The 17960-nt window shown below is 35.4% G+C and overlaps 1 protein-coding gene across 3 annotated transcripts in view; it reads right to left on the reverse strand.

Moving 5' to 3' along the window:
- Positions 1–17960, reverse strand: part of TAX1BP1 (Tax1 binding protein 1) — a 63350-nt gene that overhangs the window by 32508 nt on the left and 12882 nt on the right. For all 3 annotated transcript variants that reach the window (XM_064444347.1, XM_064444348.1, XM_064444346.1), the window contains exons 3-5: positions 11986–12088; positions 8320–8507; positions 6410–6568 (exon numbers count right to left, since the gene is read on the reverse strand). In XM_064444347.1, coding sequence (XP_064300417.1) covers positions 6410–6568; positions 8320–8507; positions 11986–12088 — 450 coding nt within the window. The remainder of the gene's footprint in view (positions 1–6409; positions 6569–8319; positions 8508–11985; positions 12089–17960) is intronic.

Genomic DNA, 17960 nt, shown 5'->3' on the forward strand with positions numbered 1-17960 from the left:
AAGGAGTTATTCTCGTGAATACGTAATTTGAGTGCAGGCAGGATACCTATCTAAAGCATAAGAATCTCTCAAATAAGTCTGTTCAATCATCCACAGAAAAAAATTTCAGTGAATGAGTTTCAGAAATATTCATACACAGAACAGTCACTAAAACAATAAAATAGTGTTTTCTCTTCACAGGATGTTTATAGCACCCTTGGGTGCTATAACTGCTGGTGCCAACCTGAGCAATTCTGAGTGTTTAAATTGCATCTTTAAAACATTATTTACATGGAGTTTGGGGGGTTTGGGGGAAGGGGGAGTTGTTTTCTGGGTTGAGGGTGGGGTTTTGGTTGTTGTTTTGGGTTTTGCTTTTTGGCTGGGGGAGGGTTTGGTTGTTTTTTTAAAAAAAACAATGCATCTCTCTGACCACCAGACTTTCGCACATGCAGCAGACAAACAATATCAACATAGCTTGACTTTAAAAGGCACTGAAAAAACACTCGATTCACTTACTTTTATGCATGCAGTCTGAACAGGGCACCTGCACTACTGACATATCACACTGCACAGCATTTTCTCATTATCTAACCAGAGAAACTCTCCTTATAAAATGGCATCAAAAGCCAACTTAAATGAATCCCTGATATTTGAATAAAATCCTTGAATAAGTCACTGTGCAGGTAGAACCTGTCAGCAGAACGTGGATTTAGATGGATGTCCTATTAAAACTCCCCATCAGATAGATGAATTAGCCCACTTAAAAGTTAAATCGTGAATTAAACTTTCAAAAAGCATTAAAGAACAAATTTATCAAGTCAGTAAATTCACTTCTGCCTCAATTTATGCCAATGTTGTAACAGAAACACTATTCAAATGTTCACAGCGTCAAAGAATGAGAGGGCAATCTGCAAAGCTGTTGCTTCTGACTCAAGTCAAACTTTTACAGAAACTACTGCCACAGGAGTAAGACCTGTCACCAATGTATTAAAGAAATCAGTTCAGAAGTACTCTCTTCCCACTAGAGGGAGACAAATGATTGCAAAAGCATCATTTTGCAAGCTCTGCTCTCTACAACGCCATACAAAACCTGTGTTCACAAAATTGAATGGTGCAGAGTGTTAGAACAGCAACCGATGAAAGACTGACACAGTGACTACTGCAGGTTTCTCTAGTTCAGCACAGTAATACTAAATCTTAAAACAGTAAGCACTGCTACCAGAGAGCTTACAGACACACAAAACTAGGAATACAAAGACCAAAGAGCAGGTGTTCTTTTCATTTACACAGGTATATATTTTTATATTCCTAATGTGTAAGATATAGATTAGAAATATTTGTATTATTACTTTATAGATAAAACACACACAGAGGTTTTGATGCAGCATTCTTCATTTTCCAAAAGTAAAATATATTCAGATTAAAGCACCTTACCAACATGACTCAACATACATACCTGAGCATGTACCAGTGAACAAGTACATAGGAAAAGCTGAAATGTTGAAAGCAACCTGAGACCTGGTGACCATGTATCATGTGTCATCTTCTTAAGTAAAATAATTGTAGTGAGTAATTACATCATTATTTTAACAGTGTCATATTAGTAGAGTTGCAATCTGTATATACAGCATGATTCTAAATAAAAGTATGCTATCAGGGAACACCATCTTAGTAAAAACAAATTAACCCTGAAACACTAACAGAAGGTTGTAAGAAAAAGATGTGACAGTTCTGAAACATATCCAATAATTTTGCATTTACTCTGAATTCTCACACAGAGCAGCAGCAGATTAAGTTATGCCTTCACACTCTGCATTAGCTAATTTAATGTCATTGGAGGTGGGAGGGAAGTCTAGGAATGGTTTAACTGGCATTGGAAAATGCTGCAGATGAATACCATGTTTTCCTGTAACTGAAAACACAGCCCTTTTTCAGAAGGCTAAAAAGAGAGTGCATGTTGAAGGGCAGGAGAAGAAAAGGGAGAACAAGAAACATTCACTTATTCCCTCCCTTGTCAGAACAACCTCATCTTGTCAGAACAACCAGAAACTGCATTAAGCAGCCATAGGGTAAAAGAGGAAAACGTCAACCTAAAAGAAATAAAGACTGAATTTTTCCCAAGTTCTACAATATCTCAAGCTTTGGCAGGTTGGGGTAATTAACACAACTTAATGCTAATAACAATAACATATGAACTGTGCACTAAAAACAGTGGGCTTGGAGAACACATTCCCTCTGAGCACAAACACTGACTAGCACAGTGTGTCTTGCAAACAGTCATCTTCTGTGACGGTGGCAATGACAACCTGAGAAAACAATGCCTGCAGAACCATTAACGTGTTGAATACAAATAAAAACACAGATCTTTTTACTCCAATGTGATAAGTTACTAAAAAAAACACCCAAACCCAAACCTAAAAAAATAGAAGCCTTCGGAGACAACTAATGACTTAGAGTGCTGTAACATGCATTAGGAGCTATGTTTCAACAACTCCAATAGCACATTATCGCTTCATGCCTTGAATGCATTTGTTCCTACTATCTTTAGTAGGAAATGAGATGGCTGTCTTGTAAGAAGGCAAACTACTGTGTAATTCCTGAAGACTAAGGGCACTCTAGGCAAACTGAAATCTGTAGCTTGTTGAGACCATTACAGTCTTAAGTGCTATGAACACAAGAACTCACATGTTTTTAAAACTCAGGAAATGGGAATCTCTTCACTACTTAGAACATGCATAGAACCCAATATTCAAACTTCGTGGAACACTGATCGTATTACACCTGAATAGATTGTTTAGTATGCTATGGTCTTAAAAGATATATCTACTTTCACCTTGTTTTTTCCTAGTATTTTCCCCAAAGAGCCTCTAAAGGAGCACTTAAAAAGCATCCCCACTGGGCAAAAAGCAGACAGAGAAGACAATAGTTCCACTGCCCAGAATTCTGTAAGAGTAACTAGGTGGGAAAGAGACATCAAATAATCAAGAGCAGGAGGGAAACTCTAATTGGGATATAGCTGTGACATTGTCTGTCAACAACGATCCTGTCTATATTAAGAAATCAATGTTTCTACAGACATTTCTCAATGATCCAAACTACTCCTGAGCTATTTGTGAAAACAAAGGACTGATGAAAATCAATACCAAAAAGATGAAAGTAGCCTAAAGGCATGCAAATAAACATGAATAAAAATAGGATTTTAAGAGAACTGTCTTAACAAAGGATTTTCACATTACGAACTCAAGAGCTTTTCCATCATTAATCTGCCTATTTGTTACACTGTACCACAGTAAGATAACTTAGGTACTATGACCCCTAACCATATCATCCACATTTTGTTCAATTCAATTATAAAAATACAAGGTAGCTTAATAAGGTATTTCATCAAAAGACATGAGCTCAGATACCCATATTATATGATTTAAAAAAAAAAAAAGAGAGTAAGATTTTTGAAAAAAGGCAGATTGATGTGTATCTTATATAGAGTAGTTCGTAAGCCCAAGGTCCCCTTAACACAATACAAATGGTAATAAACAAATAGTAGTTGCCAATACATTAGCAGCATAAAGAGCTCTGCACTCGGTTAGAATCATATGCATGTGTCTGTACAGACATACCCACTTCCTTTGCTCATGCAATTGCTGCTTTTTAAATACAGTACTTTGTACTATTGTGATTTTTTAGAGGGCACTTTGGACAAGCAGAATATTTTCTGTGCGCTTCCTGATAGAAGTACTTGCAAAAAGTTAAAAAAAATAATGTGTTGTTAAGAGACTGTACATGGGTTAAATGTAACTTAGCTTTATTTTTAGTAGAAATAAAGATTTGTCACTTACAGCTTCCTCTTAAACTACAAAGGTAATGATAGATAGTGCTTACAGTAATTATATTTTATGTGCTATTTTGTTTTTCTTTAGGCTAATATGCTCTAAAGTATATTGAAAGAATTTTATTAGAACTCCTAATAGTTAAACCTTCACCTGAGTAAGTTAAACATTTCAAAAAACCAAATTTTAAATTCACCACCTTCACTTTTTATCTATGTATCAAAAATTTAGAGCATAACTAAAAATCCACCTGTATGTGACAAAAGCACTAGGAATAAAACAAAATTTAAAAACCCACAGAAATACTTAGTTAAAACAGCCGTTCTGTAACTTAAAGGCAAAAATCCCAACAAGGCAAACCAAAGCAACCTAGCTCATACTACACACAAGTGAAGATACTGCTGTTACATACAATACACATATTTTTGATAACTTAGCATTTCAAGGTTATCCCGTGTAGTTTTATATAAAAAACAGCCAAGTTAAGGCATTGCTTAGGTATATGGCTAATAATAATTATTCACATCACACGAAGCTGACTAGATTAGCTAGGGTTTTGTGGGGGGAGTGGTTTGGAGGGTTTGTTTTGGTGGTTGTTTGGCCAGGAAAGTGTTCTGTGGGGTTTGTTTGGGGTTTTTTAACAACCACAAGGAAAATAAAACCTATGTACTGTAGTGCTACTAAGTGCTATGTAACTGCTGCTTAGTAATCTTTAAATCAATCCATTAATGCTCTGTACAGTATTCTCAGCAAAGGTACAATCCTTTGACCCACTGATGTATTTCATGTATTGGGGTATGGAGGCAGGGAGAAAAAGAAGGGAAGTCATCTTTAAGACTGGAAAGTTTAAAGAGAAAGCCACATAAAGTATTGTGTATTAAACTTTCCAACAATGAAAAAGTTAACTTACTGCACCTGATCTAGTAGACACCCGTTTAATTTTCAAGAGTAACACTGGATTTATATTCTCCTTATGTATATAAACAAATGAAAGGTGTTTCAACTTTTTTTAAAGAGGTGAAAAACAGAGAATAGAACATAAAAGATGTAAAATAAGAGTGTCAAAGGCTTAAGAGACAAAAAATAATTGCATGAGTTAGAATACTTCTATAGTATTCCAGATAGGTGAAGAGTCACATCAGCCTCAGATGTCTGCTTACAGCTCAGCTAAATATAAGCATGAAGATCTTCAAACTCCATCACCACTTCAACAAAATACAAGGCAGAAACAAACGAAAAAATAAAACATCCCTTAAATTCCAGCTGCTACATTCTGGTATCTTAAAAGGAAAAGTATTTTTGATTATAGCAATTCAGAGGAAAGTGTGAGAAAGTATCAAGACAGTCTAACAGTGTCCTTGCTGGACAGCCATCAAAATCCCATTTGACAAAGTGTTCTAAAATAACATGGTAAAGCTAACGTGGATCAGAGCTGACAATTTACTTTCATACTTTTTCTAGATGAGAACCTCAAATGACAATGAAAGGTATCTATGTGGCTCATTCGGATTTATCCACCAAGTTTATAATTCTGCAAATCTATGAATGCATACTTTTAATATCTGTCTCTGATTTAAACTAGTTCTCCCACATATTTGAAATTAAAATTATTCTTTCACAGGAAACACTTTTTTCTAAACAAGATATTATCCTTTCTTTTTTTCTTACCCAACATTCTAGTCCATCACTATGACTGTTCAAAAGTAAGCTACAAAGTTTCAGCAGTTTCAAATCCCCTCAACAAATTCCTTTCTATTAGAGGTGTATCATGCAGAACTGTTGACATATACATACTAGTACTTAGAAATAGCCTATTAACTGCTGTCCACAGCTAAATTATATAGGCTTCATTACTTTAAATTTGTCTGTGTCACCACCTCCCTCCCACATGTTTTTAATCTTCTCCTAAAAGTTGTTTTTTAAGAAGCAGCAGCTTAAAAATAGATCAGGTCCAACTTTTTTGTGCCTTTTTAATAGTATTAGATTTCTTCCTTACCATATGTAGAATTCCAAATTGAGCTTGACTTTGTTTTAGGGTAGGTTTATATTTTCACTCTCAATTAACAGTGTAAATTAATTTTTAGGTTTGTGCTTCTTTCCCCTTTTAAAATCTTATGACCTTTGTGAAGCCTTTTAGAAAAGTGACTAGTTACTTTTCACGCTGTGTGTGGGTCCTGGCAGAAGTATTCTCTGTTAAGCCTTGATCTTTGCTTTTAATACCAAAATTTTTTACCATTTTCAATACCCCATGTTCTTTAATGGGAGTTTTTTGAATAACCTTCCTCATTTTAAGTTAATGTAAACAAACTTTAAACTATCAACTACTTTCCACTGTGAATTCCACAGTTAAATGTCAAACATCTGGTAACAGTTGTAATCGATTATCTTACCAAGCCTGGTACCAAAAGCCTTAAATATTTTAACCATTTTACGACATAAAAGGAATAGTGGCAGGAGGTTAATAGGAACTGACCTATTCTAGTGTAAATGTCTATCTAACTGCTAAGGGGTTTTGATAGCTGATTTTCACCCAGTTTAACTGGTTCTTGAGAAAGGAGGATTACAGACGTTATGAGTCAGCTTTAATCAGTTAAACAACTAACCTTTTGCTCTGTTTGCAGTTGGTCACATCTCTGCTTTTCATGGCTAAGTTCTTTTTCCAGTCTTTCAACTTGATCTCTGAGTTGTGTCGTTTCCTTTTCCAGAACAGAAGTTACTTTTAATAGCTCTTCTTTTTCTTTTATTATTTTTTCAATTTTAAACTGTAAAAACAAAAACATGCTTTTTTTGGTAATTTTTCTCTTCTTTATTCCTATCAAATAAGCAGATAGCAAATTACTTCAGTGTTTGAGCAGAAGCACAAAATGTGTGTCCTCTGGCTAGGTTATTTTACAGTTTTCCCCTTATTACCAAATTTCTGAAGTTTCATTGCTTTAACTGAATAGTACAACATTACCATTAGACAGCACACTTTGCAGTGTCTTGATTTATACTCAAGTTTTCCCTCCATAAGTGAAGGGCCTTTACTGTTCCCAAGTGACAGCAACTACAGAGGAGCTAATTATGATGACAGCTTGGTCAAAAAATGGCTGCTGAGTGTAGAGAGACACACACACTCTAAAGTAATGTTTGAGGAATTACACAAAAAAAAAATGAACACACACATAGCCAAAAGGAAGGACTGGCACACGAATTGCGGCCTTTCAATACTTAAAGGGGGCTTACAAGAAAGATGGGGACAGACTTTTTAGTAGGCCCTGTGGTGATAAAAGAAGGGATAATGGTTTTAAACTAAAAGAGGGTAGATTCAGACTAGATACAAGGAAGAAGTGTTTTTACGATGAGGGTGGTGACACACTGTAACAGGTTGCCCAGAAAGGCTGTAGATGCTCCATCCCTGGAAACATTCAAAGTCAGGTGGCCAGGTCTTTGAGCAACCTGATCTAGTTGAAGATTTCTCTGCTCTTTGTAGGGGGTTGGACAAGATGACCTTTAAAGGTCCCTTCCAACCCAAACCATTCCATGATTTTACTAAGCAAGATAATCAAAAAGGTTTGCAAAAATATTTTTATTCAGTTTTAGTACTATGAGTACATAACTGAAAGGCAAAAATATCCCAGAGGTATCTCTGTAGTAAGTCTCTTACCCCTGAATTTTGAGAACTGTAAGTTGAATCCATGCATGTATGTGCTTAGATGCAACCACCTAAAGGATAAAACATCTTGTGGCAAGGTAAAGGAACTCTACTGAGCAATTTTCCAATAAGCAACTCATACAACCAAGTTGGTTTGGTTTGGGGTTTTTTGTTGGGTTTTTGTTTTTGTTTTGTTTGGGGTTTTTTTGTTTGTTTGTTGGTTTGGTTTGTTGTTGTTGTTTTGGGGGTTTATTGTGTTGTGGGTTTTGTTTTTTTTTTTTAAATAGCTTTCAGCCTACAAAATATCAACAAGCAAACGGAAACATCTTGACTCAGGATGTAAGCATACAAGTCTAACCACATCCACCTAGCAAAAAACATGACACACAGAACACTGCTTTAAATAAAACAAGGGCTATTCTAACATACTTGGGCACCTACAATTATTCAGCTCAGTTTCCAGGGCTCTTCACTTCTGCACAAATAAAAGTATACTGGTTCCTTAATTTTTTTCCTTACAACGAGCACCATTTCACACAACAGGTGCCAGGTACCTTCCCCCCTCCAGTTAGTGTACAGATGTGACAGACATCTACCACCTTAAGATTAAGATACTATCTACTATCTACTCTCTTAGGGCTTCCCAGTCCATGCTTAGCGCTATACCATACCTGTGACCAGTTTAAAATCTTTACTCATTTGACTTGCAGATGTTCCAAACTCCAATCAAAAACTGGAGAACAAGCCAGAAATACATACATTACACATACATATGTAGGTTTTCCATCCTGGTTTGTTCTTCAATACTCTATCCTGTGAGTGTATGTATACATATATATTAAAAAAATAAGTAACATTTTAAGAATTATTGAATCAAACCTCAAGAAGTCCAGCTTTTGTGGTCACCACTAACATATCAGAGTTTCCTTCATCTTCCATAGTAAGCAATTCTTCAACAGGGGAAGAGGTACGAAACTGGAAAGGTGTGCTTGCTCCACGGATTTCTCCTTTATGAGTCACATAACAGAACTGGTAAAATTCTCCATCATCATTTGGTAGATAATAGCCTATCAAAATAAATTCATATTTGAAGAAACATTCTGCACAAACATACAAGCCTCCATCTGGAAACAGATTATCAGATGATGTCTGACTTAGAAATTTCATGCTCATTACCTCTGTAAGGCACAGATAAATCATCGAAACAGCAGAAAGGAAAAGTCATCCTATTTAGGAACTTTCATGCCCCAACAATTTCTCCTAGCTTTTGAGACAAACACCAAAATAGTGTCAGGCAGTAGGTGCTATATATACACACATCACCTCGCATAGGCTAGGTAATAGTTGCTGTTTATGTATTTATGAAACAGATAGAATTATTAGCAATGAGGTGCCCTGAAACTGGATTGGGACCATAGTCTTATATAACTGTTGTACAATCACAGAACAAAGAGCAAGCAATTTTTTGGCCCTGGAATACCTCTACAACCAAAGACAACAGACAAAGACAGAATAACATGCAGCAACAAGACACCTGCAACTTTACCAGGGTCAATTTTTTGTGGAGTAACCACCATTTACTTCTGCTATTTTTAAAGGTCAAAGCATGGGAATGCTTTGAATGGACAACACAATGTTAACAAGCTGCAAGTATTGAGGGGACAGGGTGGCGGGAGAAAGTTTTTAAAAAGAGCTTATTTTTCAAAATAGAATTTAAAAAATTCCTTCTAGACTTTGCAAGGTCAGAATAAATCATCTTTCTTATAGCTATGGAATACTGCATATTGCTAGCAACTTACTGCGGAAGAGTTTCTGTGTGACTATTCAACTGAACAACAGTTCACTAAAGCTTCAATACGAACCCTCTTACATTACCTGGATTTGCATGGTTATACTTGCATGGTTATATTTGTGGATGTGGAACAATCATTTCCGGAACCAATGAGATTTTTACCTTTATTAGTAAATACAAGAAACCACACCCTGCCCAGTTTAATGGTAAAAAACCTGACTGGTTTTATTCAGAACACTTAATTATCAGATACTGTAGCCAGCTTGATTATGATGCTAGCATAGTAAATCTTCACCTGATGTTCAATCCAGCAGGTGATGTCACCAATTTCTGTTCATATTTCACCACAATTCAATCTGCTCCCTTTCTAATTTTATCATTCATTTCTGTTCACCAACTTTTATTCCAGATTCCTGGAAGACTTTTCCCAGTACTCTTACCTACTTTTCCTACAAATGGTAAAACATTATACGTGCTTGTATACAGCACTTGTAACAAGGACTTTGTGTTTCCATTAGTCTTATACTTTATTAACTGTAGTTCAGGGAATAGTATCTTAATTTCAAAAATCTCAGGATTCTGTGCTTTTGGACCTGACTACACTTTCCTATATAGCACTGCAGTTCAGTTTACTGAGTCAGTGTTTAAATAAGGTAGCACTATCCAGAAACTAATTCAGAACAATCTACTTTGCAGCTCCATCAAGTTTTAATATTGGTTCACACAAACTGATTTTAAGACTACTTGAAGTCTTTTTTCTTGTATCTAACATGTACTGGAGAAAAGAGACTCCTGATTATTTTCTTCCAGCACACCTACTTGATCATTAAAATATATATACACAGACATATAAAGCATGCTGCACAACATTTACTATTTATCTCAGTTAATTAAGGTTCTGTAAGGTCTATTGATCTCATCTCAGCAGCACTAAAATATCTTGCCACACGTAACTGGGAGACTGCCTGAATAGAGATTAAATCTGGCAGTTCTGTAAAAGTGGTGGGCTGCCAGCATGGAATATAACCGATGGGACAGAGTTACCTGGTCTCTTCATCTGTGGTAAAAATTCTAAGTACAAAGGACTGATAATGACACGTAGAGTCCTAGGCTTCTAGGTCACTTTTAGTTTCAGTCCAACCCAATTTCATTCCTTCAGTGAATTTTGCTAACTGTAAAAGAAACTAATTACTTCCTTCCAGTTCCTACAGAGCATACACTTTTCACATATTTCAAGGTTATCAAATGGTCAGATCACGTGGATTTGATCATCATCAAAAGTAACAGAAAAAAATTACTTGGGGTAACAGAAAAGAACAGTGAACTCATCCAAGCTATCACTATCTGCAGCTTTAACAAGACAACAAGCTAAAACAGTAGTCATTTCAGGACTACTATTACTATTTTTCTATATATTTTAAGTAATAAACATACACAAAGACTAAAGCCAACTCAGGGAAATAAAAAATAACATAAGATGGTACATAAAACTCTGTTAGTAAGCAGAAAAGCATTAAATAAGTTTAATGGAGGTGCTCTTTTACATGCAGCTTTGAATGTGTGTAGATTTTTGACATTTTTAATGTCCTGTAGCAAGAAGTTCTGCACATTTACTGTGTTATACAAGTATTATCTCGATCTCCTTTTTGAACCTGTCACATGATAGCTTACGTCGATGGCTCCTACTTATTTAAATATGACCAATGGATAATCCACTCATGCAAAGGGTAGCTGATTTTAGAGACATCCATCACTTCTCGTTACTTCCCTCTCCCAGGCTGAAAAATCTGGCAGAACGAAGTTCTGAAGACCACCCAGTCCAACTTCCCACTCAAGAGACTGTTGTCAGCATGAGACCAAGATTACCATGGCTGTGTCTAACTAAGTATGTGGAATTCCCATCCTTCCAAACCAGGGATACCTGTTCAAGTGCTACACTGCTCCCTCTTGGTAAAAAAGTTCTTCCTAATGTCAGACAAACCTCCCAGGCCACAATCCATGGTCATTGCCCCTTTTTATATTTAATGAGTGTGGTTCTGTCATCTTCATAACTTCACACCTTTACACAAAAGCTGCTTCTTAATTTTGATCTTCCTGTTGCACTTTGTTAATCTGTGCTACTAGATCTTCTTTGAGATTGGGAAGGGGAGAGAGGATCTGATCTCCACACAGTGTTGAAGATACAGTTATACTATAGATTTGAACAGTGGTGTAAGATTTTCTATTTCGTTCTTTATTCTTTTCTTTAAAAACTTCAGTCATTTTCATCAACTCCTGTCAAAAGGTCCTCTGCTACTCTATGACAACTCTGAACCTTCACCAAACCGTCATCTACACCATTTATTCTTTCACAAGAATCACTTTACATTGAGAACTATGTTTAAAGTCCAGAGACTAAAGACTATATAAAGACACAATGCGTTAAGAGCTGTCAAGATTAAAAAACCCTGCCGATCATTAAAAAGTTATTTACTGTATTTGAATAGTTTCCAGCAAAGCTTCTCTTTCTATCAGTCATTAATATTGTCCATTACTATGTGAAAACACACTAAGTCTCATACTTCCCCTTACAATTTCCTTGACATCTAAAAATAGTATTGAATGTCACATAGTGAAGTGTGGAAAATTCTCCTCCAGTTTATGTTTGTAAAAGTCCAGAACAGTTACACAACCCTCAGCATTGTACTGAACTGATAAGAACTTAAAAAGCTGTGTAGGCTGAAAAATAGAGGTAGATACTGCTTTATATTCACCTTGAAAAGTCAGCACACAGTTAACAGTTGATCCTTCCACATAATTTTCTGGCATAGGTGACCAAAGAAACGTGTAATAATCTCTTGCAGTACTCCAACCAACCTAAAATAAAATAAACCACAACAAAAAGAAAAAAAACATTAAGCAGAAGAATTATTTTACACCGTTAAGATACCATAGCCTGGCCTTTACAACATACTGCAATACGCATATTTCTGCTTCAACATGTAATAAAAAGATACTTAACAATGTTTACAAATCAGGAATATTTTAACAAGCATGTCAAAGATTGAGCATGAATTTTATTAAGCTTGTTACCTAAGGCAATAAATGGGTCTAAGGCAATAAAAGGGTCTATATAAATTAAAACACCAGACAGTTTTCAGTAGACATTAAACTACTATTTGGTACATTTATATTTTTTTTTCCTATAAAGATACACATTAGTATATCAAAAATACAAAAATATTAGTTCTGACATTTATAGTAAGATTTTCTTAGTGTAAGTTCTGCCAATGCTAACTATTTTGTGTCCACAATCCAACAGGTTCATTAGAAAACAAAAAGGAAGGAAGAAAAAAAAATAGCACACTTCTGCTGAAAAGGCCAGATTTCTAAGCTAGCACCTTTTGGATAACTTCTGCAATACTGAAGACCAGCATTTCACTGGAATGCTACTTCTTCCACATGTACATGCCATGCCTGCAAGGAAAAAACAATTTGCACAAAATCCTAACTCAGCTGAGTTGGTACAGTCTTCCCACTAACTTCACTGAACATCTGCTTTCATAAAAGCACAGTTCTCTAAAGTAAGAAACGCTACCCCCTGAAGAAACATATTCCAACAAGCTTGAAATACATGCATCTAAACCAGAAATCCAAAGCAAAGCAACTACAGTGTAAAGCAATGGATATTAATAATAGCAAAATGGTAAAGAAGAACAAACTTATCTGTTTTATTCCACTCACTTAAAAATACAGCAAAAACTTTGTCAAAAGCTAGGTGTAGCATGATTTATCAGTAACTGGATATATCGTCATGGAAGAGTTGAGAAGAGGAAAGGGTCAAATTGTCTACCAATTTCTATCAAGTAAGACAGCATTTCAAGAGGAAGAAGGAAAAAAGAAAACACTACACCCACAAAAAAAACAATAACAAAAAAAGTTACCAATCTTGGTTTCTACTACTTCAGTAGACAGGACTTCTAAACTTTAAGTTCATACCAAATCCTCCTTTATAAAGGATACATTGAAACAGTATTTTAAAAGCATTAAGAACTGGGGTTTTTTTTAAGGATTTGTCAGCTTTAAAAAGAAAAAAGAAAACAGATATTTAGACAAGCAATGAGAACAGCAGAATTGAAAGTAATTCAGTAGCAATTATATATGTATACAGGTATACATTTCACATATTAAAAGTAATAATTAGCATTAGTAAAAAGAAATCTGAAGAAACTATTCCATAGCTGCCCATTACAATTCTTCAGTTGGGAAATGTGGGAAAAGCTAACGTTTGGAAAAAAATAACTGGTCCAAGATGACCAGGCCTTTTTTATATTCTTAATAAACAAGGATGAATGACTGCAAAACCAGATTAAATTTTCATTTTGCTAACTACAGTCACTTCTTTAAGGCAACATTCATTAGAGAGAAGCAGTGCAGACTCCTGATGTATCCACAAGAATGGTATCACCTACGACATCTTAAGCCTATTCTTAGGCAAAATCTAAGATTTCTGGGGTACCTCCTGTCAAGAAGCTCACTTCATTCACATCTTTAAAAGATTTCCGGGTGTTGTTATTCCCACACTGTTAAATATCTCAGAAATAACAAGGAAAGCTCCTCCAGTTAACTTGAAGTGGGGGGGTGAAAGCAATTTTTCCTTGATATTTCCTTGATTTTTCCTTCAAGGGAGAAATATTTTGCAAATTTTCACATTAGCCAAGTCTTCTAATCCAACTCTCATCCAAACCCCCTTTTCCTGAGCCTGCTTTTACCTCAGAGAAGGGAAGCATATACCATTACTTGCTGCTCTAAAATAAAGCAAGCAGACAGCTTTTTGAGTTCTCAATGAGTGAGAAGTCCCCATCTTGTTCTTTTTAATTTCACAAGGGAAACTGAATTATCTCCAGAACAAATACTGTCGAGAACTGAAGTAATCCTTTCATCCTACTCTTCTTTTTAAAAACAGAAGTGAAAACTAAACAAACACACACACTCTGCTTCTGATGCTATTTTCCTGAGTAAAATATCATCCTTCCTTTTGATAATTAACACTTTGGAAAATGTAGCAAGAGGGAGTAAACTCCAGTGAATGTAAAACCAAAAGTGGTCCCTCTAGGAGATCAATTAAATTTCTGATTCAGTTTTATTCTGGGATTACACTTTTTGTTTTTTAAAAGATATCAAATGTTGATCTGTAAATTTAATAATCTATTCTGAAACCAAAAGTTATTTTTATTACTGCTTTACCTGTAACAGTAATCCACATGAGGATTTTTTTAAGGTCATTTAAAACTTGAGTCATACTGATACAAACAAAAAGAGTAATTCTATAAAGAACAAGTAACTCCCCTAGCCTGTTTCTCACCAGGCACCATACTTTCAAATGTGACTATAATCTGTGGGTTACTGGTAAAAGAGAACTGTGACACATGAAGAGCTAGTGGGCAATACCCTGCAAAGTTTAACCTGCACTTATTTTCTCCAGCAATTCCCCCTATCTCCTGTCACCCATCATCTGCTTCCCCTTGCAAAGCTCCCCCATCTTACACTCTTAACCCTGAGAATCCATTTATTTCTTAATGGGCACATGCAAGTTATCAGCAGGTGTGGACTGGCCAATGGCTCTTTTCATTGCACGGGATTTCAGAAGATGAGGACCTTCCCTGCTACAGGTTGCACACATCAAAACTTGCCAATACAGAGAAGAAAACAAACAAATCTCATCTTCCTTCCGGTTGCGTACATTTAAAGAGGGGAAGTTTGTGTATTCTGCAGTAAAGCAAGTTAACTTATTAACATTATTCAACATCTTTCCTACTTAACAATGGTTATAATTAACTTCCACAGGATTATTTCTTAGATGATGGAAACAAAGAGCAAAACCAGAAATAATGATGTTCTGAGAAGAAACTAAAGAAAAAATTAAGTAATGGACGTTTTAGGTCTAGGATCTAGATCTTAAAAAAAAAAAAATCAACATGTTTTAATTAAACCTTTATTTTAGTACTTTATATCTTCTGAAAATATTCTTTAATAAGCCTAGTATGAAGTACACAGTGGTTCAGAAATACAAAACACACTTACACAGTCATACATAACCTTCTCTGTGGCAACGGATTATACTATCACAGATAAGACTATAAACACACAGTGGATGGCTCAACAATGATCTAAATGTGACCTTTGACAAAGATATTTCTTTCAGCTCAGAAGGAAAACAAATAGTCGCCTAAAAATAGGGTTAAAACTATGTAAAGACATTTTAAGATTAGCTAAGGGAAAAGAAATAAAAATTGAGATGAGCAAAGACCGGTGTCAAAAGCTACAGAGATCAACAAAAAGTGAAAATGATGACAAGAAAGATGGGAATACTTGTCAATAGCCCCACAGTGATTTTATATGGAAAGCAAAATGAAATACTGTAGCTCTGGAAGCAAAATGAACAGTATCCTCCTCATCATCTGGCATATTAGCTTGGAAAACATTTTAATTTTAATGAATCAGAAAAGCTAGAATGTTTCTCTGACTGCTGATCAAAGGAACAGAGCTTATTAATATAGACTATCTTCCAAGTTAGTCTCCAGTGGGGGAGAAGAGTCCAGATCCCCCACAAGAAGCTATTTGTTGTTAAGACCTTACCCGGACTACACTGACAGGAGAAAAATTGTTATTTAAGGCTAACGTCCACATAAGGGCTTTTTTTCCTCCTCTTTGTTGTTTCTTTGTTGGGTGGGGGGTTTGGGGGTTCTTTTGGTTTTGGTTTGGGGCTTTTTTGGGGTTGGTTTTTCTTTGTGTTGGAGTTTGTTTTGGTTTGGGGTGTATTAAAAAGATCATTACAGCAACTGGCCCATAAAATTCTGCTTGGGACATACTGAAAAAGGGCAAGTTGAAGCTTTTCTTGTAAACAAGAATTTGTGCTTTGCTCATCTTCCTGGTAATAGCGCAGGATTCAAGAAATCAGATGATTCAACAGGTAGGTGTTTTTAAATACAGTTAGCATGGGGTAAATAGTATCACTCAGTAGTGTACACTGGGAAAAACTCAGAGAACATTTTTTAAAATAAATGTATTTATTTATTTCATACTCAGTTTTTAGCAACTGCATATTGCAGTTACTTAAATGCCACTTCCTGTGAAAGTTACAGCATTTGGAGGTAGCAATACCTGAGCACAGACTAAACAGAGTTCCCTGGCCAGCATATTCCTCAATTTCGTACTTGGACAACTCAGAGGTAAGTTTTGTTAAGTTAAAAGCAGTTAATCTTAGTCTTTCATTTTCAGAAATAGTTTCTCCATAGAACAATGTTCAAGTAGCAGATAAATGTTATCCTGCCACCTCACGAAACCTTTTGCATATGATGCTCCAGTTCTTGGGGTGATGGGGCTCCTTTCACTCTGTTGTACTTGCACTGAAACAGCAGGAACACAGAATCTACTCTGCGAAAAAAAATCTAATCCTGAATCTATTTTGATTATTCATATCTCCAAGCTTATCTATGCAGGGGTCTCCAGGAAAATACCAGAACAGTAACACAGTAGACTATGGTAGAATTGGAAATTACCCTAACAAATGGCAGCAGAGAAATTCTCCAGTATTTGAGAAGCCCTCAGCATGAAAACAGAAAGAAGCAGGGCTGCTTCTTTAGTTTGTGTCCAGACTCTCTCAAGTACTCTACCGGAACTTGAATGCGTGTTATGAAGTAAATGCAGATGCTATTTAAATACTATTTATATGCTCCACATAACTTTTATGACAAATGTGTCCCTTAGCCTTTTCTTTTCCACATCATTCAAATTCTAGTTGCCTCAAAGTTTAAAACAAGCAAAATCCTAACAATTTTATACCAAAGTAGAAAATTGAAATAAGTGGTTACGTATTTAATTTACTAGCATCTTGCAGTATTATTTTTATTTTAAAAAAATGGAAAAATAACAGCAGTGGCACAACACATGGGAAAACAAGGACAGTCAAAATGCAAAGTCTTTTACTGTTAGCCAAAACTCTTCAGGCCTGTAAGAACAGGAGTTTGACCATTTCAACTGCCAAAACAGCTGGCATGACTAACAGTGAGCACCTGTAGTCATGAAAACATTCTTATGAGCATTTGTGTATTTTCTGTAAAGACTCACTAGTTTCATTTCTGCATTTGAACTTCAGTAACAATGAAAAAGAATAGTCAGAGAGAAACTATATCCATTATAAAAATATATTTAAAAACAAGTCATCAATTGCATTGTTTCATTTCTTGTTTCCTTCATTTGCAGACCAAGTTCTAAAAGTTTATGATCTAACTACTCAAGCTACAAGCATATTTATTTACATTAATAATTAGAAATTAAAAGCTGGGGAAGATGTGGAAATCCACACTTAGTTCCTGTTTAGGCCTCATGTGAAGTTACAGTCCTATTTTGCAATTAAGAATATATTCTGGTGTACTAAAATATGAAACCAAAGTTTAAAAAAATATGCTTTTTGTTTTTTAATTGATATTGTTAACTGGGAGAGCATTTGACTAAAAAAAGTACTAAAAAATAGATTAAGACTTTCAAAATAAAAGCAACTTTAATGAAACAGTATCTGTATCAAAACAGCTACAGACTTTGTTGCTGTACAAAAATTCAGTTGGAATTCCTTTAATGAAAATAACTTCATATACCAATTAAAAAAAAAACAACCCACAACAAATAAAAAGCACTGTCAAGTACTAACATAAAACTAAGTTCCAATCGAAGTGCTAAAGCTGAAACA

This window comes from Phalacrocorax carbo, chromosome 2 (assembly GCF_963921805.1).
Source record: "Phalacrocorax carbo chromosome 2, bPhaCar2.1, whole genome shotgun sequence".
Lineage (NCBI taxonomy): Eukaryota > Metazoa > Chordata > Aves > Suliformes > Phalacrocoracidae > Phalacrocorax > Phalacrocorax carbo.